This window comes from Hyaena hyaena, unplaced genomic scaffold (genome assembly GCF_003009895.1).
Source record: "Hyaena hyaena isolate Hyena2069 unplaced genomic scaffold, ASM300989v1 scaffold_31, whole genome shotgun sequence".
Lineage (NCBI taxonomy): Eukaryota > Metazoa > Chordata > Mammalia > Carnivora > Hyaenidae > Hyaena > Hyaena hyaena.
In genome coordinates this window covers 4588480-4609946 of record NW_024080664.1, presented here as the reverse complement: position 1 = coordinate 4609946, position 21467 = coordinate 4588480, and the positions used below count along the sequence as shown (strand labels likewise).

Sequence of the window (21467 nt, the reverse complement as noted above, 5' to 3'; positions counted from 1 at the left end):
GGTTGTCATTTTGGTCATGTGCACGTTCGGCTGAGGCTCCTCGGGGACAGTCCTGGTCATCTGATGACCTAGGGACTCCAGAGAGGGGTTCCCCTACGCACGTGGGCCCCATGCACGTCTACCCAGTGCTGACGCAGGACAGAACTGGCAGGTGCCCTTCATCCGAAAAGGGAGGAGAGAGACAGGGCACCTGTAGCAGTTGCTGGTCTGGAGCGGCTCTGAACCCCGCCGGGCACGTAGCACTGACCTCCCTGTGTGTGTGATCACACCCTGTGAGTGTTCTCCCCCCGGGGGGCTCTGCGGGTCCAGGGCTCTGCCGTCTCAGCCGACCTTCCTTTTCCGTAAGAAATGGCCCGGGTTTTTTTTTTTTGCAGCTGTGGGGCTTTTCAGCCTGCTTCCTGCTGGTCTTAGTTTGAGGGTTCAGTTCAGACTTTCTCTGTGTGTGTTGGACTTGTAGTCCAACACGGTACAATTCCTTTAAAATCCTCGTGGGCGTCCTTTGTATCAAATCGTAATTTATTCCGTTAGACAAAAGCCAACCCACAGACCCTTGTCCGTGGTCCACATATGCTGTCTAATTGGAAGGGTCTGCGAGGCCCTGCCTGAAGTCTCAGAGCTCCTGAGATGAGGGTCCAACGGCCGCAACCTTGCTGGGTCTTCACTCTGAGATCACATCTCCTGGCATCCCCTGGATTAGATCTTTGTTCTGAGGCCAGCTCTTGCCCTGAGTTTTCTGCTGGCAGAAGAAGCTGGGAGTGAGAAGCGATTTTTCTCGTGGTGGTGTTTCAATCGGGAGTATTTTCTCTAATTCTGCTGAAAAACTGCCTTAAGCAGCCTTGACTCCCCGCTCCCCCTAAGTTCTTCAGCACCGGAAGCCCAGTGGGCACATCCAGGCCCCGGGCTCCCCAGACACCCCGGCTGTGCCCCGCGTTCCCGCAGGCAGCAGGTCTGCTGATAGCGCGGCCAGTGCACAGCTGGGGCGCCCGTTATCCAGACTCCGGAAGCATTTCCCGCCCTGTCCTTCTAGCCTCTGTGAGCGGCTCTTCCGTTCCCGCCAGCCTCAGCCAGCTGCCTGGTTCCAAGCCAGCGCCTCGCGGCTGTGGAGTTTGCTGTGGCAGAATCTAGGGTGCTAAGTCTGTGCGCCTTATCTCTGGTTGCGTCAGGATCTACCCCAGACCTTAGTGATTTGAGAAACCTCCGTGCTTTCTCACGATGGTGGTTCAGGACCACAGACGGACACAGCATGGCTCCTGTCTCCCACCTCCCCAAAGCAGAAGCTGCAAGCTGCCGAGATCTCTTAACATTTAAACCCATGTAGATAGCATCCCTGCCACTTCTGTGGGTGAAGGTGAGCCTCAGGCATCCCCGAGTCAGTGCGGGACGATGTTCGTCGGGGCAGGAGGACCTAAAGCGTGGTGCGTTGGGAGCCATCTTTGGAGACCAGCCACCATGCCGGCTGTGCGGGGAAGTTACAGAAACTCTCTGTGCCTCATTGGCCTCATCTATAAAATGGGGATGATCATAGCAACTACTTACATCAGGTTGTGAACTTCCAGTGGGTTAATACTCATAAGGCTCTTAGAGCAGCCCCTGACTCACAGTGAGCCCAGTATCGTTTTGAAACCGAAAATTTTTTTTAAATTAATATTTATTCATTCTTGAGAGAGAGAGAGAGCGTGAGCAGGGGACGAGCAGAAAGAGGGAGACACAGAATCTGAAGTGGCTCCAGGCTCTGAGCTGTCAGCACAGAGCCCGACGCGGGGCTGGGACTCACAGGCCGTGAGATTGTGACCTGAGCCGAAGTCAGACACTTGACCGACTGAGCCACCCAGGCGTCTGGACACCGAAAATTTTAAACAGATGCATAAGCCACATAAAAGTAAAAAAAAAACACAAAAACAAAAAAACAGTAACTGTGGTTGACGTCTACAGAATGATAGCTGGTCAGTGAGAGGCGGTCTTAGGCAAGAGGTGGCTTTTGCTTGTACAAAAGTGACATCTGAAAGACCAAGTGTGCACCTTGACATTTGCCCGTGCAGCTTCGCCCTGGGTCACACAGCATCAAAGAGACTTGGAATCCTAAGGGCCATGTGCACTGGCTGATGAGGACTGTCCGCTGTGTGTCTCTAGCAGGGAGCCTCCCGGCCTCTGTCATCTCGGCCATGGTTTCGTGTCCTTTAAAAGTTGAAAATGAACTCTGTTTAGGTCTTCCACCTTCTTGGTGCTTCGGTTGACAGTGCGTAAGTTCAGGATGGTGACGCGTAGGAGATGACGTCTGAGGGGCTCAGCCTGATGCAGGGAGGGGCTGCCAGGACCATAGTGTGTTCTCCGTGCCTAGAACTTCGTCCCAAAGGTGCATAGTGGGTTTGCAGTCTTTCTTGGGAGGCTGTGTTCAGAGGAGGGCCCCACCCTGGTAGAACAACTGAAACCTTTTGCTTCTAGAAGAGTCTGGGACTAAGAAAGTCCTGGCGTGTAGGCACGTGGCGGGGTCTGTCACCAGGACTTGTGGTGGCTCTCCGTGGATCCTGCGAGTGAGGGCACCTTGAAAGGGGCCTCCTGTCTCTTGTATCTCCAGGGTCATGAGCCAAGCTCATCCTCACCACCCCCCCCATCCCCACCCGGAAAAAGCCCAGTCCTCGGGCAGCTCCAGCTGTCCAGACCCACGGGCCCCTGGCACAGGGCTGCCCAGGCAGGACCGGGTGACTCTGGACACGTAGCGTGCCAAACAGAAGTCCAGCAGATTCAGGATTGAGTGGTTCAACTTCTGGGGTCTGTTTAGACTCTCTAATGCCCTGATTTTCACTTGGTACAAATGCTCCTTAAAAAAAATCAGTGTTCAGAATTAATGTCAGAAAAAGAACAAAGGAAGAAACCAAAAGAAAACACAATTTTAATCCACAGAAGCTGTTTGCCAAGTCTTGTCACTTGGCCTCCGATCGGGCCTCTGATTACAAGCCCTCACCTCGCGGCCGCCTCGGCTGCTCATCAGAGAGCGCGCGTCTCTGCGAGCCCCTCAGGGTGGCTCTTGCTGCCAGTCTCAGAGGTGGGGTGCAGCGGCCGGCCCCCCTCCTGGCATTCTGCTGGAACTGGAGGCTCGCACACCCTGGGGCTGGTGGGCTCTAACTTGGGGCAGCAGTAGGCGGGGGGCAGGGCAGCCAGGTGGCTCCATCACCGCAGAAATCTTGGGGGTCAGGCAGTGAACCCGGCTGGGGCACATGCCAGAGGGCAGAGGGGCGGCTCCTCGGGCACAGGGGTGCAGGGGGGGGGTCTGCAGCCCTGCTAACTTGGGCAGCATTTGAATCGTGAGTGGAGATGATTACCCCACAAGGTGACCCATAGAATTTATTTAAGATTGTCGAGACGTGCGTTTTCTTTCACCGAGACATTAAGCTCTCCCAGCACCAAGATCAGTCAGCCTGGTGGCGTTCCCTGACGGTCACCTCCGGATTAGACTGTTTCATCCCCTTAGGAGGAGTCCCGACCGCCCTCACTGGGGAGAGGGTGGTTGTGCATGTAGGATCTGCTCAGTCAAGTACCAGAAGCCGGCCGGAAGCCGTGCGGGTCCGCAGGGAGCCCCGGGGTGAGGGTGCAGCCTGCATCTTCGTCTGAGTGGGGAGGGACAGTGCTCTCTGAAGCCCAGAACTGCTCTCAGCCACCGGTGACACCGAGGTGACCCCCGGCCCTTGGTATTGTTCAAATCCATCCTAAATGGATGGTGGAAAAAATGTGAGCCCAAAGGAGAACGTCTGTGAAGTTCTGTTAAGCTGAGGTTAAAAATCTTAGGGGTGCCTGGGGGGCTCCATCAGTTAAGCATCCAGCTTCAGCTCAGGTCATGATCTCACGGTTCATGAGTTTGAGCCCCGCGTCGGGCCCTGTGCTGACAGCTCGGAGCCTGGAGCCTGCTTGGGATTCTGTGTCTCCCCCTCTCTGCCCCTCCCCTGCTCGTGCTCTGTCTCTCTAAAGTAAATAAATACACATTAAAAAAAAAAAAACTTAGAAATCTGCTAGAGGGAAGAATGTAATGATTTTAAGCGATTGCTTGTTCACTGTCAAATCACCAGTGGTGACTGCCCCTCCGCCTGCTTCTTACTGTGCAGCGGGACTTGGTTTGTAACCAGCACTTTCCTCTGGGCCCACTTCCCTTCGTTGATCTCCGTGCCGTATTTGGATTAGGTCGGTTTTTCGTAGATTCTAAGAAATCAAGGTATGTTGAGTTTTGCCGTGTGTTTTCTTCAAATAAGAACTTGCAAAGGAATGACCTTCCAAAAAGCTTCACTTGTGAGTTTCTTCAACCTTAGAAACACTTTCCTCCAGAAACGATATTTAAACGATGGTCAGACCTCCCCAGTGTCCATCGTGTTCGTGAAACTTCATATACAGAGCAGTATTGTCACAGTATTGGTAATTAGTTGGAATGCGAACCTAAGTACCGCATAAAAATGCTTATGTGATTTTTTTCCTGGATTTTCTCTTGCGCTGTGGTTCGGGGGGCGGGAGGGGGGGCCGGTAGCAGAGTTAGGAGGTCAGAGGAGGCAAGTCCAAGTTCCTGAGGAGACTCACAGACGTCTCTGCTTCTATGAGACTCCATTTCACACTCAGACCTTGCCTTCGGCCTCGGTCCGGGTGGATTAATGAGCACAATCCCTGTGCCGTCTCGGTCGTGGTTACCGTGCTATGAGCCCCTAAGCAGGCAGCGAGAGGAGGAGGAAGCCAGAAGACTCTTCTGTCTCCCTTGTCCCACGAGCTCAGGAGCTGAACAGTCCAGATACGGAAGCTCAAGTCGAGACGGTCCGACCAGCGAGGGCGTGAAGCACAAAGTCAAGGCCGCACTCGGTGCCGGCCACCAGTCGTCAACCCCGAACGGCCTAGAGGTGCCGTGGGAGGTTTGCGGGGAACTGGGGGTCCACGCAGCAGTGAGCTCCCTTCCGTCGTCCAGGCAGGCCTTCGTCGGTGTGGTTCAGAGTGTGCTGGCATCAAATTCCCAGTGGTTTTCAAGGAGCCCTCATATGATTTCATTCAAGGTGGATTAATTATACACGATTGATCTATTAAATCCTACTACTAAATTTACAGGTGGAATTTTGTTTTTAATAAATTAAAATCCGAAATGGAAAACTATGAAGTATTCTTATTTGTAGAGATCATAAGTTTCAGAATTCAGTTAATGTGTTCTTTTTAGAAAAGGAAACTTAGGCTTCCTCTTTTATTTTTTTAAACTTTTTTCTGAGAGAGAGAGAGAGAGACAGTGTGAGCAGGGGAGGGTCAGAGAGAGAGGAAGACACAGAATCTGAAGCAGGCTCCAGGCTCTGAGCTGTCAGCACAGAGCCAGACACGGGGCTCGAACCCACGAACTGTGAGATCATGACCTGAGCTGAAGTCGGGTGTTCAACCAACTGAGCCACCCAGGCGCCCCTAAGTTTTCCTCTTTTAAAACGTTATACCTTTAGTTGCATATGCGCCTAGTTATGGGAAGGGTGTGTGGCCCATCACGATGGTTGGTGTCGTATTTGTTGAATCATCTTCAGCACTCAGGAGCTTCACACAGTTCACACACTCACACGAATTGATTGAACATATGTGTTGCGCATTGAAGAGAGGAGAAAAGCCTAATTACCAAGTTAAAAACAAGTGTAAATTCTCCATTTTAAGATGACAAGAGGAATGAATGTTTAAAATGTTTTAAATTATCTGTCTCCTTTTTAAGAAAACTCACACAAGACTGTAATTTATATTTGTGAATTTATCTCGGGCTCCTTTTTCTTACAGGGCATGCTGCTGAAGCGAAGTGGCAAATCTTTGAACAAGGAGTGGAAGAAGAAATACGTCACCCTGTGTGACAACGGCGTGCTGACCTATCACCCGAGTTTACATGTGAGTATGGCCCCTTGGCTCGCTCAGTCAGGAGGTCCAGGGCTCAGATCACACGCTGGGTGTTGGGGGGCGGGGGCTAGGGGTCCTCACAGCATCAGGCCTCTCGCCTCTGCTTCGAGTTAAAGTAGTAAAGGGTCTCCTCCTCCATCTCCAGATAAGTAAAATGCCCTCACTCTGTCCATCAGACCACACGCCTCTCTCTTCCCCTCCCTCATGGCCGATGAAGTGAAATTTTAAATGGAAGTAAAAAGACAGGAGCAGGTAGCAAAAGAGAAAAGAGCCCTTATATTTGAAAATCTAGAATAAAGGAAATGATTGCATTGGAACCCAGGATTCAGCTCCGAGCAGCTGAGAAAACCAGTAAGTTAAGTGCAGCTCATGACTCGGTTGTTACTGTCAGATAAGAGCACCTACCAGTTTGTAAGGTAAGAGAAACTTTTCTACGTGTGTTAGTATAAAGTGCATTATAATGGTGATTTCTAGAAGGTAGATTAAAAAGCAGAATTGATTTTACTTTGGGGAGATAGTGCCGGGCTTCAGAAAGCCTGGCTAATATCTGAAGATGGGGCGTTAATGATATTTCTCTAACACTTGCCAGGAATCTGGCATAATGTTTATCTTGCGTGATGTTTTGAGGGAGGTAGATGTGGACATTAGAATATATAGTGTTACCTGCTCGTTTGATTATATCCTGGTGTTAAGCTTTGCATTGAAATATTATGCGGTTATGAACAAGAAGTCAGCCGTGGGGTATCGAAGAGAATGTAATATCGTTCCCACAGGGCCACCTGGGCAACCGGACAGCTAGCATTTTGGGGTGTGCGCTCCCAGCCATTTCTAGGCATATGTGCTTTTCCTCCCACAGCCGCACGGTCACCCTGTGTCCGCTGCCTGGGGCCCCCTTTCCTGCATAATGACAGACCATATGCACGTCCCCATGTCAGCACCGTCACTCGTGGGTCACCATTGTGGACGGTTACGTGACATGCGTCGCGCGGATGTCCCCTCACAGGGCTAGCAATGTCTCTAAAATGGACGTGTGGCAAACACATTTACTTGGAATTATTTTTGATGTTAGATGTAAAACTCTAATCGATGTCCTTTATTTATCCATTTCCCTCAGACCGATTCCCAGCAATCAGCTTCCTCTTGAAGAGTCTTCCCCTTTCATGGCTTTTGGGTGTATGTTGCGGGACTCCTGGAAAGAGTGTATCAGTTTTTCCCCTCCGGCAATATACCAGAGGGCTTGTACCCTGCATTCGCAGGAGCATTTACCGTGGCAACAATGTATCTATGATCTTCCACTCTGATAAGTAACAGTGACATCCTTATTGTTTAATTTGCTCCCGGGGGTGAATCCTGTCTTCTCCCTTGTCCTACGGCAATGGCTTTACCTTTCAGAAGCACGTTAAAAAACAGGTGTTTCTTTAGGCATCTCTGACTTGTTTCTGATGTCGGAACGCCCCGCATGCTTTGCCCTTCCCAGGACTTGGGAGCTGTGAACTGTTCACTGTACTGGGGAAATTCCCCCTGCACTTGCTTTAGTTTGGCTTCTTTGGGAATAGAGTCAGGTTGCTTCTCAGGAGGCCTGTCTGTGGCCGTTCCCGCCTCTTCTGCAGCCGCTGCCCGCCTGCGTCGGAGCAGCGGGGCGGCACTCGGTCTTCGCCTCCGTCCCCAGCGCTGCCCCATCCGCTGGCTGCCTTCTTCTCCAGGACAGGGGCTCTGACTCTTGCCGCAGCTGCTTTACGTGAGCTAGAGAAGAGTGATCAAAATATTCTTCTCGCCTTGGACTCCCAGACCAGTAAAAAGTGAGGTCTGACCGGTGAGCATTCCAAGCCACCTTACACTCGCCTGCTAAGCCCAGGCTTGGTCAGGGGGATGTTTACTTCTTCTTGCCAAGGGGAAAAAATGTCACATCAGTAGGTCCCGGAAAGTCCCCATAGAAGGGATAACGCGTACGTCCTTCCCATCCAAACCGCTCAGTTAATGTCCTCACGGTTACTTTGAAAATTCTCCGATGGGGGCTTCTCTGTGTTTGCCAATTTCTCTTTTTTTTTTTTTCAATATATATATGTATGCATGGATGTTGTCGGAGTCCAGAAAAGGAGCTCAGCAGGGCTTTGTTTTATAATTACACGGCAAGCAAGAGCCAATGTCGTTTTAAAGTGCAATTCCATTAATGTCGGTCTCCTGGAAACTGAAATTATTGAATCACGTACGCACACCCCCCCAAGGGGGCGGGGCCACCTAGGGCGGGACTTGAATCACTATAGCGGAGAGAAGGCATGGCCTTCCTTGTAAACCTACTCTGATACTGTCACAACCAAGCCTTGGGTGGAAATTCAGATAGCAAGTGAGCTCCAGGTACGAGTTCTCTTGCCACTTGCTAGAGAGCTACAGATCCCTCGCGGTGGAGCTGGTCTGGCATGTTCTGTGGCTCACACTGGGAAGACCCACCAGGGCAATGCCCATGGGCGGAGGCCAGACTTTCTTTAGTGAGACAGTTGGGAGCATGCAGCTGTGTCGCAAATTCAGGTCTTAAAATAGGAGACCATACAGGACGTCCCCGTTATTTTAGTCCAGGGAACGTCAGAAGGTGGTAAAAGCCAATGACGTCAAGTAAACCGATAGCGCCATGACACCCACTCTCTCCAGGCTCCACTACGGCTGGAACCCACGAAGGTGTGTGTGTTGTAAGTGGTTCAGATACTGGAGGAATCTGCCCACATTGGTGGCTCTGGGCTTCATTACCGTTGACCCTCACCCTGTTACTGGTCCCGAGCAGGGCGTCCGCACTGAGCTGGAATAGCAGAGCCCACGGCCCGCATCTCACCAGGGAGCAAAGGAAAAAGAGCCGGCTAAACAATCTGCTGTATTGAGATAGAGTTTCTCATTAGTGGAGGAACTGGGCCAGCTGCTGCTGTGTCCCCCTGACTTTCGATGATTCAGTAATTTATTTACCAAAAAGGAACCTGCCATGTTGTTCTGAGGATGGGCTTCGAGCAAGGCGATGCTTCTGTAATGGGGGGAGCTGTGGGGAGTTGAGGCTCGAGGAGCCCGGAAACGAGTAAGTAACACTCCAGCAGATAGTGGGCGGGGCTGTGCGGCAGCCCCTTCACAGCCAGAGTGTCTGCCGCTCGTGGGCCTCCTCAGGCTGGACCCGGACTCCACCACCAGCCCCCTTCATCTTGGTGATCGTGGTAAACCCAGGGAGCTGGGTGGGGGTCTCGCACACAGAGACAATTGGAGCAGAGTAAGGGACTGAATCAAGTTCAGAGGGAGATAGGCCAGCGTGGTGAGGGCCCTAATCATTTCATTAGAAATTCAAATTGCGAGCGCCTGGGTGGCTTAGACGGTTGCGCGTCTGACTCGATCTCCGTGCAGGTCATGATCTCAGGGTTCGTGAGTTTGAGCCCCGCGTCGGGCTCTGTGCTGATAACGCAGAGGCTGTTTGGGATTCTTTCTCTCTCTCCTTCTCTCTTTGCCCCTCCCCTGCTTGTGCTGTCTGTCTGTCTCCCTCTCTCTCTCTGAAAATAAATAAAGAAAAAAAGGTCAGCTGCCTCGGAGTATTGGCCACCATCAGAGAATCGCCTGTATTGGAGAGCGTGGTCTGTAAGGCTGGCCTCCCCTCCCAGAGGCTGCAGGAGTGGCTCCAGCGTTCATTCGCCAAATCAGATTCCCAGCCGAGCACCCCGGCCAGCACTCCTGGGACAGACAGGCCAGGGCAAGGGTTCCCTGGGACCAGTGCAGTCAGCCGCCCCCTGCAGGCCTCTTCGTGCCTCACTCTTGCCGCCTCCACGCCTCGGCCCCCGCAGCCCCCAGCGGTGCAGATCTCCCCGGACCTCTGCTTGGAGAAGACGCTTGAGCATCAGCGGCTCCTGCGTTAGCTTTGCGGGCGGTCCCTCCTACAGTTGTCAGCAGCAAAGCCAAACTCTTGCAGGTGTTTTTATTTTAAATGTCTTCATCTTAAAGAAGATCTTGGGGCACCTGGGTGGCTCAGTCAGTTGAGTGTCCAACTTCAGCTCAGGTCATGATCTCGCGGTTTGTGGGTTTGAGCCCCGCGTCGGGCTCTGTGCTGACAGCTCAGAGCCTGGAGCCTGCTTCAGATTCTGTGTCTCCCTCTCTCTCTGCCCCTCCCCAACTTGTGTGCTCTTGCGCTCTCTCGCGCTCTCTCTCTCTCTCAAAAATAAAGAAAAAAAGGAAAAGAAGATCTCTCAGAAGAAGTGAGTTGTAATCCTTGAAGGAACGAATAGCGTTTGCTCATAACACCGGTGTCCGTGGAAGTGTTTCTGTAAAGACCACCCTTGGGCTATGAACCCTGAGCTTCAGCCCCCGGCAGATGTCCGGTGCCCGCTGGTGGAGGGCAGACAAAGGCAGCCCCTGGGCGGAACACACTGTCGCTGTGTGGTCCCCGGCTGTGGGCCAGGCTTACAAGGTCCCGGCGGAAAGATGAGCTTTTTGAAACCGTGGCTTTGGACACCGGCTGCCGGTCCTGAGTTGGGAGCCCCTGGCCCTGCGGCCCTCGGTGGGGCTGGCATGAGGCTGACAGGCTCCCGCGTGACTGGAATGGGTCAGCCGCCGGGGACGCTCCCTGAAGCTGAGGACTGCCCGCCTGTCTCGGTGCTCGGCGGGTCAGCCGGGGACCTCCGTGGGCTGGACCCCCACGGTGCCACTTCCTTCCCCCTTCCTTCTCTCCTGTCCTATTCCCAGTCACCTCTTCTTCCAGGCCTCCGTTCTTCCCAGCCTTGTGACATCATCCCGAGAAGGGTCTGTCCACCCTGGGCCCCAGGCTCAGCCCCGCACCCTGACGCGCCGCGTGGCCTCCCTCCGGCTTCCTGTGGTACGGACGCCCCCATCCCAGAGACGGAAGTCGTTGGGAGGAAGCCGTGTTTCTGTGTCTCCTGCCCTTGGAAACCTTAAACATTTCTCAGGGAGGAGAGACCCTCTTGTCCGGAAGCAGATGGAATTGCATATACGTGGCCGGATCATAGGCATCAGTCTCTCTGGAGATCAGGAGCGAGTAGGCAGAGGGCTGACCCAAGCCCGACTGAAAAGTGTCCCGAAAGTCGACCCCAACAGTACCTCCAGACCCCAGATTTATTCACCCTGCGCTCCCTGAAGCGTTGACCCACCTCCCTCACTGCCACACTCCTAGCCTGCGGCCCCTAGGCCTGTCCCCAGAGGCGTCAGGAGCTGATTCAGGGACTGCCTCCCCCTGACGGGTCCTCTGTCACCTGCATTGTGGGGGGGGGGGGCGTGCAGCGGGAGATGGGGGAGAGGAGGCAGAAGTGATGGTGCATCTCGGCCCTGGCTGTTCCTCAGGACGGGGGGTTCCCACAGTGGCTGCCCTTGGTGGTCGAGGGTGAGGTGACGGACAGGCTAGCTGAGGAGACGCTCTGGCCAGCGTGGGGACGGCAGCAGGTGCGGGGCGATGGCCCCACACCCGAGCATAGCAGCTCCTCGACCGTGGGCCCCGGCCATCCGCCTCTGCACAGGTCCCTGCCCGTGGGGCTTCTGAGCACACGTCCCTGATCTTGAGCGTTCCTTCCGGGCGGTGCCTGATTCGGTGGGGACATTGAGAAACTGGCTGGATGGCGTCCACCCTGGAAATCTGGAAAAAGAATCCTTTGAGTGGAACATTGGATGATAGTGTCTTCCAGGGTCACTTCAGACTCCAGAGGTGTCACCAGAACCTCGGCAAACTGAGGCCAGCGGAGTCGGCCGGACTCAAAGGAAAAGCCTATCCCGGGGTTGGAGCTGCTGAGTGGGATCAGGTAGTCATGTGGGAAGGTGAAGCCTCGGACCCAGGAAAACCCAGTTTCTCAAGATGCTGTCATTCATTAAATTAAACCTGGGGGTGCCTGGGTGGCTCATTTGGTTGAGCATCCAACTTCAGCTCAGGTCATGATCTCATGGCTTGTGGGTTCAAGCCCTGCATCGGGCTCTGTGCTGTCAGCTCAGAGCCTGGAGCCTGCTTCAGATTCTGTGTCTCCCTCTCTCTCTGCCCCTCCCATGCTCGTCCTCTGTCTCTCTCTCTCAAAAATACCTAAACATTAAAAAAAAATTTAAAAACTAAACCTGTAGCCCAGCTGAGATAACAGGTGGAAGCCTCAACAAAATAATGGGGCTGCTCTGGGTTCGTGGATGCTCCCACGGGGTGACCAGCTGCCCAGGTTGGCCCAGGACGCAGCACTGTCAGTGCTGAGACCCAGGGGAAGGTCCAGGCACCCTCCCTCCGGGACTGGACAGCTTGGCTCCTCCTTCCTCTCCACTGGGCACTCTGCAAAGATGGCCTTGAACTAGTAAGATTAAACTGTGCGAGGCCAACTTCTCAAGCTGCTCCATGGTCTATGTTTTTATTTCTCTGAAAATTTGTACATCTCCACGACCTTTAAAAAGGAGATAGGTGTGCGTGTCTCATTTGTGACACTCGGCTGGATCGCGGTCAGGGTGGGCGAAGGGCAGCCCGTTCTGTGGCGCCTTAGGGTGCACCTTGATAGAAAAATGGAGGGGATAATGAGATAGAACTCAGACCTCGGGGCTCTACGTCTCTGCATCGCCACCTATTCATCTTCTGTGTCGAGCGAGCGGCCGTCGAGGGCACGGCTGACAGAGGCGCGCGCCGGGATTCCTAAGAGTGAGCCCGTGGCCACGCGGCCAGGCCCCGGACTTAATGGCCCCGGCCGGGGAAGGCTGCCCGGGCTTCCTTCTGAGGGTGTGGGTGCCTGTGAGGAGCCCACCTGGCTAACACGGGCTTGAGTTGCTCCCACTTTGGAAAACCTCCTCCTGGGGTCCCTCTCCCGCTCCCCACTCCGCACGGGGCCCACGCTGGGAGCTGCCATGCTTCCATCTGCCCGATGCACAGAACCCGACCTGCCCCTCACAGCAAGGCTCCCTCCCTCCCGGCGGCTTTGATCCTCCAGTTACACAGCACCTCTGATTCTGGGTGCCGTTGACGCTTGTTTGTTTCCGTGCCAGTAGAACCAGACTTGGACTCTGAATTGTCATTAGAGTGCTGATTCCTGTGCATTTCCAGGTTCTAATCAGAGAAAAATCTATCTCTTGACTGATGCAAGAGAGACAGAAAGAGCCAGGGTGATTTCCTAAGTGGGTATTTCTCTCAAAAGAAATAACACAAGAGAAAAAGGAAGAGACATACGTTGTGAGAACAGCAGCTCCTTGCCTCCACCCGCTGCTGGTAATCACCATTCAAGATACACACAGCCTTTGCATCAAATAAGCACATTTTACTTGAGGACTGGGGACTCACTACGAATCGGTGATGAGCCCTTTCAGCCAGCTTTGCGCACCTGCTCACGCAGACCTCAGATTTCCCGAGGCCGTGAACATTGCGTTGCGGTCCAGAGAAACTTTTCATTGGTTTCCCCAAAACATTGCAGAAGTCAGACTAGCCAGAGTCTAGAAGATGAGGCAGATCACTTCAAAGCCCACATTTTTATTGGGGGGGGGGGAGAGCACAGTGGGGGAGGGGCCGAGAAAGGGGTCCAGAGGGTCTGAAGCAGGCTCTGGGCCGACAGCCTGTCAGCACTGAGCCCGACGCGGGGCTTGAACTCACGCACCGTGAGATCCCGACCTGAGCTAAGTCTGGTGCTTGGCCGACTGAACCCCCAGGCGCCCCAAAGCCCAGATTTCTAGATGCACAGCCTGTTGCATGATGGAATGACTGATAATGTTGAATAATGTTGAGAGGACAGCCCCCCCCCCCCCCCCGAGAAGAACAGCGGCCCACGTGTCCCGGGAGGCGTAGTTCACTCTGATGAAGTTACGTGGCCTTGCTTCCCCTTCCCAAGCCCCAATGCCACAAGCTGTCCTCCGGTCTCCACTCCTTGTCCAGCCTGTTTCCAGTCTGCGGTCCATCGTGTGGGGGCCTTTATGCCCTTCCTCCACAAGGAGTCCTCCCTGACTGCCTGGCAGGCCAGCTGTTCTGGTGTCTTCCAGCGTCTGTGCTGCCCCGTCTAGCACAGTCTGAGGACTACAACTGCGCCCCGTTCCCCACTCTTGGCCCCGGGCTGGTGTGGTTCGCACCGGTCAAGTCACGTGGCCCCTGCAGTGGCTTTGCTCCTAGACGGCCTGGGCTGAGGTCCTCACGGGTGGTGAGCCTCGCTCTGTTTTGAAAATCGCAGTGAGCCTAGGGCGGAGAGGGTGAACCACATTGCACAGCCGTGCCTCCCTGAGTGTAGATGGCTCGCGTCAGGTGGTGGGGAGGGGGCCACACACGTGCTATTACACAAGCCACGAAATCTGTAAACACTGTTGGAATCCCTCCTACCCCAAAATGATCCACTTTAAAGGGGGTTAGGAAAATAGGTAGATACTGAGGAGCAGGGATCTGGAGCTCTGGCTACACGTGAGCCTTTCCATTCTGGTCTGCCCCCCGGCAGACGGAGATGGGTTTGTAAACTGTGGAAGTTTCTAGAATGGCTGGAGTCAGCCCCGGGGAAGTAGGAAAATCCCAGGTTTGTTGCAGTGAGGGTAAAGGGATAGACCCTAGGGGGCTGTGGTGCAGCTTTGTTGAGGTTAGGGTAGAAGCTGGGAGTGTTCTCTGCCCCCCCCCCACCAATAACCACTGTCTGGTTGTCCGACGTGAGTGGCTTCATGGACGACATGGCTCCTTCCAAGCCCGCAGTGGGAGCATCACCACGAGGAGCTCCACATGTATGTTTTGTTGGCGTCAAATCGCACTTAATGCTTCACCTCTTTCCAAGAAAGGCTTTCAGGAAGCTTATGACACACAGTTGACAAGAAAGTAAATTAAGAGCATATACCTCTGGGGCGCCTGGGTGGCTCAGTCAGTTGAGCGTCCAACTTCGGCTCAGGTCACGATCTCACAGTTTGTGGGTTCAAGCCCCGAGCCAGGCTCTGCACTGATAACGCGGAGCCTGCTTGGGAGTCCCTCTCCCTCTCTCTCTGCTCCTCCCCTGCTTGTGCTTTCTCCCTTTCTCTCAAAAATACACATTAAGAAAACCACACACGTAGTCGCCTGAGAACATAGGCCATACGTGTACGCACGGACCTTCGCTTGAATTTGTTTTACGTAGAGAAAGCAGTCCTGCGGTGGCTCTACAGTGGCTCTCCGTGGCCTCCAGCACGCCGTTACCTCCGTCCGTCTCAAAATCCCTTCCTTCCTTGAGGCGCTCCGTCAGCTTCCTCTGCCTGTTCGTTTTTTTTTTGGGGGACCCTCACCTGTGACCTCCGGTCTGATGCAGGGGGACCGCACTGTGACTTCTGGTCCTGACGCGGCCCTTCCGCACCCCGTGGCCTGGATGGAGCCCCAGGAGCGCCGGGGCTCGGCCCGCTGCGGGAGCCCCCGAGCCCCTTGCTCGGGTGCAGGCCTCTGGCCGCTCCGCCATCACGTGGGTCTCCCCGCAGCCCCGCCGGCAGGTGGCTTCCCAACCCGCCGCCCCAGCGGTCAGGGGTCAGGCCCGCACGTCCGCTCCCCGCGGCCCAGAGCACGACCGCTGAATGCCGTGCAGGGAAGCGGAGGGCGGCCCCTCCTGATTCTTCCCGCGTCGCCCGCCTCCGTTCCTACTGTCCCTTCCTTCCCTCCACTTGATTCTCTCAAGAGTTTCCACGACGGAGAAGGTCCCCACTCCGCGTAGGAGGAGGTCCTCTCCCGGGGTGCGGCCCCCAGGTCTCCTGCCGGTTCTCTGGCCTCGGGCCCCACAGCCGCAGCTGCCCCCCAGGCGCTCTTTCCTGCCGCTCGCCTCCCCTTGCCTCGGCCGTCGGCTCCCTGCTGGCCCCTCGGAGCCCAGGCCCCTGGGGTCCCGCCGCCTGCACCCCTTCACGTCGGTGCCGTCGTGTGGAACGCGGCCCCGGCCGGCCTCACACCTGCAGGCCTGCGGCCCCTGCGGCCCCTGCGGCCCCTGCGCCCTGAGCAGGGGAGCCGCCTCTCGAGCCCCAGAAACGAGCCGCGGCCGCATCCAGGCTCCACCTGCTGCGAACTGAGGGAACGACCCCCGCGGCGGGAAAGGCGCCTACGGTTTCCCTTGGGTCTCGTTTTTTCGTTGTGAAACACACTCAGCGTGGCGCATCGTCACCGTTTCTAAGTGTGTGGCTCAGCGTGACGGGCACGCTGCGGGGCGGCCAGCCGCCGGGGCCCTCCTCCTGCATCACCGACACGCGCCGCGCCCTTGTCCCCGCAAACCCCGCGGCCCGTCGCTCTGTGGCCGCGGCCCGCTCTCTGCGTGCCTCGCCCCGGAACCGCACGGCGCTTGCCGCCCGTCAGTCCGCGCAAAATCCTGGGGGCCCGCGCACGTGCTAGCGTCGGGCTGGCGGCCTTTGTAAGGCTGAGTAATACTGTTACTGTGGACGGAGCACATTTCGTTTTATCCGTGTGCCTGGGGAGGGACCTTTGGACATGTCTTCCTCCCCCGGGCTGTGGTGAAGGGTGCTGCCGTGCACGTGGGTGTGCAAATGCCTCTTGTTGCACGAACCACAACACGCGAAAACTATAGAGGATGACTGAAGTTTGAAGACGTCCAGCCTTAACCAGGGCCCGCCGGGGAATTCTCCGGACGCAGTCCTGCGCTGAGTGAACTGTGGAGGGGCCCCTGGGGTAAGAAAGCAGCAGCCCGGCCCTAGTCGTATGGGCCGCCCCTCGGTTTGTCAGGAGCCCCCTGAGCGGTGAGGAGGAGGTCCCTCTGGGCCTCGGGTCACCTGGGAACTGTCGCTGCCGTTCACCCGTCAGGTTCCGATGGAATGATGGGCGGTTTTTCCCAACGGCAGTGCTTTCAAACCCATGCGGTGATACGGCCAAGGTAGTCTAAATATTTTCAGGGAATATCGACAACTTTTGTTAAAAAGAATGACTGCAGGGGCACCTGGGTGGCTCAGTCGGTTAGGCGTCCCACTGCAGCTCAGGTCATCATCTCACAGTTCATGAGTTCGAGCCCCGCGTCAGGCTCTGTGCTGACAGCTCGGACCCTGGAGCCTGCTTCCATTCGCTGTCTCTCTCTCTCTCTCTCTCTCTCTCTCTCTCTCTGCCCCTCCCAGCTCATACTTTGTCTCTCTCTGTCTCTCAAAGGTAAATAAACCTTGAAAAAAAATTTTAAACAACAAATTTATTTTTTAAAAAAATTACACACTCCTACCTTTTGCCTATAAGCAAAAAAATTAGATTCTTTTTCAAAGTCTTATTTCTGCCTAAGGAATTTCGTACTTGTTTTATAGAGCCCTCAGGGTTTGCAGTGTTTAGATTTCCAAATAAAATGGCCAAAATACATGCTTCCTCGTGTTGATCACTGGGAGTGTGCGTAGCATGTAGGTCACGACCAGACAAAAAGGTCTTCTTTCTCTATAAAAACAAAACTACCAAATATTCTAGATCCTACCTTATTTTTTCAACATTGAAAAATCCTTCTGCCTTCTTTTCTAAATTAGAAAAAAAACAGTATACATGTGTTTCTGTAAATACGCAGATTTAACTGTGTCGCCTGTGGATTTGAGCTTTGGAAGCTTCTACTAGAGTCAATGGGACCTTGTCTTATCCGTACGATATTTCATCCTCTGAACCCAGCCTGTATCACTTTGTTTTCCATCTTTGGTCTCTTTAGTGTTCTTAACTGTAGCCAGAATTCTCGCGAAAAGGTAAATAAATCAAAACCATTGGTTTTCTCCAGCTGACAGTAAGTCACAGTCGAGGACTCCGCGGGAGAGGATGGACGTGGGGGGTAGCGAGGAAATCTCCTCTCCCTTCTACTAAGAAATGGAATCCCATTATTACATTTTATAAATATTTTCTTCCGTGGCTCGTAACCCAATCGCCGGCTCATTGCCGAGGTCTCGTGAGAAGGGGAGGGCAGACGTGGAGGGACCGCTGCTTCTCAGGTGTGCCCGTGGCCCCAAATGGAAACCAATCAAGGTGCGATTTATGTTCATTAAGTGCTTGTCAAAACTGAAAAATTTTCTAATCAACAGCAATCTAGCCGCGGCCCCCTCGATGGCTGGGAGTGCCACCTCTCCGGCATCGGCTGTTTGCCTGTTACAACTCTAGGCTAAAATCCGCTGATGATTACATTAGGCTAAGCTGCGGAGTAAATGAACCATATCTTATTTAGGTGCCACTAGCTTCAGTGTAGTCCTGCCCCGCAGGGCACTTGATAGCGTTTTATGGCTTTAAAATTAGTATAGCTTCCCATTTGCTGCATGTTATGCCTTTGAACTCAGTAAGCAAGGGGAAGGGGGCCTTTTGTTTTTCCCCGGATTTTTCTCCCTTGCATTTTAGGCAATTTTGTTTTGCATCTTTTCCAGACGGCATTTTGCAATAAAAATGTCTGACTACCAGATCCGAGCTTCCCCCACCAGAAAGAAAGGAAGGAAGGAAGAAAAAGGAAAGAAGGAGGATGGGGAGAAAAATAAAGAGAAAGTAGAAACTGCCACGCGTTTGCAGAGGCCAGTTGTTTTTTTTTTGTTTTGTTTTGTTTTGTTTTTCCTATTCTGGGAAGTGAAAAATTGCTTTGCAGGTCACTCCCGTTGACTTTTCATGTCAGAATTGCTACCCTAAGTAGGAACACCTTTAAGTGGGGAAATGCCCACATAAAATCAGAAGGTAACTATTTCAGAATTTTTTCTGGGCACCTTAGGAAGAGCGTCCTTTGCTGAGGGCTCTGGCGCTCTCGCAGACACTTCGCACATCATCTCGGGGGATCCTCGCAACATGAGGCAAGAACTGTTAATCCCCCTATTTTTAAAGATGTGGAAATGGGGACCCAGCTTCATTAGGTAGCATGTCTGAGGACACAGCTCTAAGGTTGGATCCCGGGCTGGGTGCCCAAGGCCATCCTCTGGCTGGAAAGAGGCGGACTTTGTCCTTGGCAGACATCTTTAGTTTAGGAGATCAGAACGACTCAGAAGTCCATGAACTGACTGCCCCTCATTGGAAATGAATCTGATCGAATCACCGTAAACCACTGTGGCAGCTGTAACATCAGGGAAACAGAAGAACCCCTCTAAAAGCAAGGCATCAGGAAGAAATAAGCAACGAGCCTTCTAAACGGGTGTGGTGAATGTTTCAGAATTAGTCCTTACATGTTGGGGTGGGCGACAGTGGATATGGGAGATTTCTGTCCTACTTTGGGTCAGATGGTAGAACAAAAGGCCTAATGATCATTCATGTCCCTCCCCCCAGGACTGCCAGGACAGACCATGTCCTTAAAAATCTGCTTCTTTAAGAGCTGTGTCTTCTAGCAAATTCATCCCGAGAAATCTGAAATCTAAAGAGCTTCAGATAGATCTGATTCCGTTATGACAAACATTCCTATCTCACTCAGAACTTCCCAGATCTAACTGGGGGATCCAATCCAGTTGTTTTAAGCCATAATTAATTATTAAAGTACTCATACAGCCAAGGAAAGGCGCCGGCTCCTTCAAGTTCATCATAGTGAAATTTCACTCATGCTTGCCTTTTGAAGAGGCCTACAGTGACTGGGAAGACAGGAAGCCATTTCCATACCCGACACATTCATTTCGTACGGGCTGGGTTTGAGCACGCATGGGTTACAACTGGGTAATATTCAATTTAACCTAAAATGAGGAAAATCTTTCTTGCAGTGGAAAGCTCAATCGACTAGGTCAATCAAGACAGATACAGTCAGGGAGCAAAAGGTATATTCATAATTCAATTTAGAGTTTTCTGCTGTTTTGATTTCTATTACAATAACCCAACCCCCTGGGCTAACGTTGGACTTTAGCCCATGCGTGTTGGATGGTAACCACCAGTCTCCACAGGTGGGCGTTTGGCGTGTTCGGAGCTCTCCATGGTGCGCACACTGTACCGCCACTGTTCCCCCATGATACCTCACCAGCCTTCCCTTCTACCCGGTCTTATGTGACTACCTGGCCCTGTAAAGCCTTAATTAACTAAAGGATCGGATGTCATAAGCATTGGCGTTTGTCTCGGTCATGGGTAGACATCCACTTCACCAGGTACCTTCTTCCTGTGGTGGCCACACGTCACGTTGACGTGCGCTCACAAGCTTTGGTCAAGTCGTCTTCACAAAGGCAGCTCCGAAAGCGAAACCCTGGAATTCTGTTGGCTGTCTGGGGAAACAAAAATCATTTCTCATGGGGTGTTTCACTTTGAAGCTGCCTCCTACCTCGCTATTGTGACTGGTCCTTTGGAGAGAAGGAGAAATTGTCTTCTTTGAGTTATGTGATCTGAAAGGACACGGCAAGATTTCTCCTAGTTTTACGATATTTTCATAGTATTTTTAGGGTGTCGGTTTCCTCTGTGTCCGTGACTATATATGAGGCTATTGTTTATTATTCAGAAATGTTGGACTTGAACATTTGCTTAGTCTCTTTGAATGGATGGTATTATGTGTGTCTTTATAGATTAGTTTCCTTTGAAAAGAGTATTAAATGGAGTTGGGAATAGCACTGCATCTAACAATGGGCTCTCTTACATACCTTTTTTTTTTTTTTTTCGCCCAGAAGTAAGGATTTTTAAAAATAGAACTTCTACAAACTACAGTTCCTCTTTGAACCTGGACATTCATGAAGTACAGTGAAAATCTGGAGACTGAGTCAATCCTTTCCTCCAGGAAAAGACAAACAAATCCGAAGAACATCTCTAATATCTCTGTGGAGATCCGGCTCCTTCCCCCAGCCTTGTGCATAAAGTCACACATGTGTAGCCATTGGCCATTTTGCGGACTTTGGACAGGAAAAGTGGTTCTTGAGCCTTGTGGCCTCAGGACCCTTTTCCCTTCTTAAAAAATAAGTGAGGAATCCAAAAGTGCTTTTGTTTCTGTAGGTTACATCTAATTGACAGCACATTACAAATCAAAACTAAGGAAATTTTTAAATATTCACATAATTTATTTCAAATAATAAACCACCCTAGGGTCCCTGGGTGGCTCAGGAGGTTAAGCATCCAACTCTTGATTTCAACTCAGGCCATGATCTCATGGTTCTTGAGTTCAAGCCCCACATCGGGCTCTGTGCTGACAGGCGGAGCCTGCTAGGGATTCTCTGTCTCCCTCTCTCTTTGCCCCTCTCTCTCTCTCTCAAAAATAAATGAACATCTTAAAAAAAATAATAATAAATCACCCTTATATAATGATTTCGTAAATAACATTTTTACGAAAAACGCCTTTTCCGAAATGAGAGAAAATCTTGACAAGATTGTTTTTATTGATTGTCTTTGACATCTGGCTAAATAAGAGAGAACTGGATTGTCATACACTGTTGTTTGCCGTCAGTCCACTGCGTTATCTTGTTTTCGTTAAAGTGCGTAAGGAACCTTGCCTGGTACAGAAATTTAGCTGGAAAAGGGAGGAGTATTCCAGCAGCCATTTCCAAATCATTGTGGGTGTTCTGTTTGGGTACGACACCAAAATGCAATATGTGACTGTTAAAGCTTAGGAACGCAGCAGGGAATCTGAGCAGTTTCTCACGAAATCTTTCCCCGTCCACTCCCTTAAAATTCATTCAACCTCGCATGTGACACCACACATGCGTAATTTCAGAAATGTTGTTTAACTGTGGTAGGCAGCTTTCCAAATGGTGACGCTTTTCATCAGATAATATCCAGAAGCTACATTCATTTAGATCACTGCCCATCTTATCAGCAAAGG

At 52.5% G+C, this 21467-nt stretch overlaps 1 protein-coding gene across 4 annotated transcripts in view; it reads left to right on the top strand.

Moving 5' to 3' along the window:
* Positions 1–21467, top strand: part of AGAP1 (ArfGAP with GTPase domain, ankyrin repeat and PH domain 1) — a 538356-nt gene that overhangs the window by 330471 nt on the left and 186418 nt on the right. For all 4 annotated transcript variants that reach the window (XM_039228590.1, XM_039228588.1, XM_039228589.1 and 1 more), the window contains one exon: positions 5767–5871. In XM_039228590.1, the coding sequence (XP_039084521.1) occupies positions 5767–5871 (105 nt within the window). The remainder of the gene's footprint in view (positions 1–5766; positions 5872–21467) is intronic.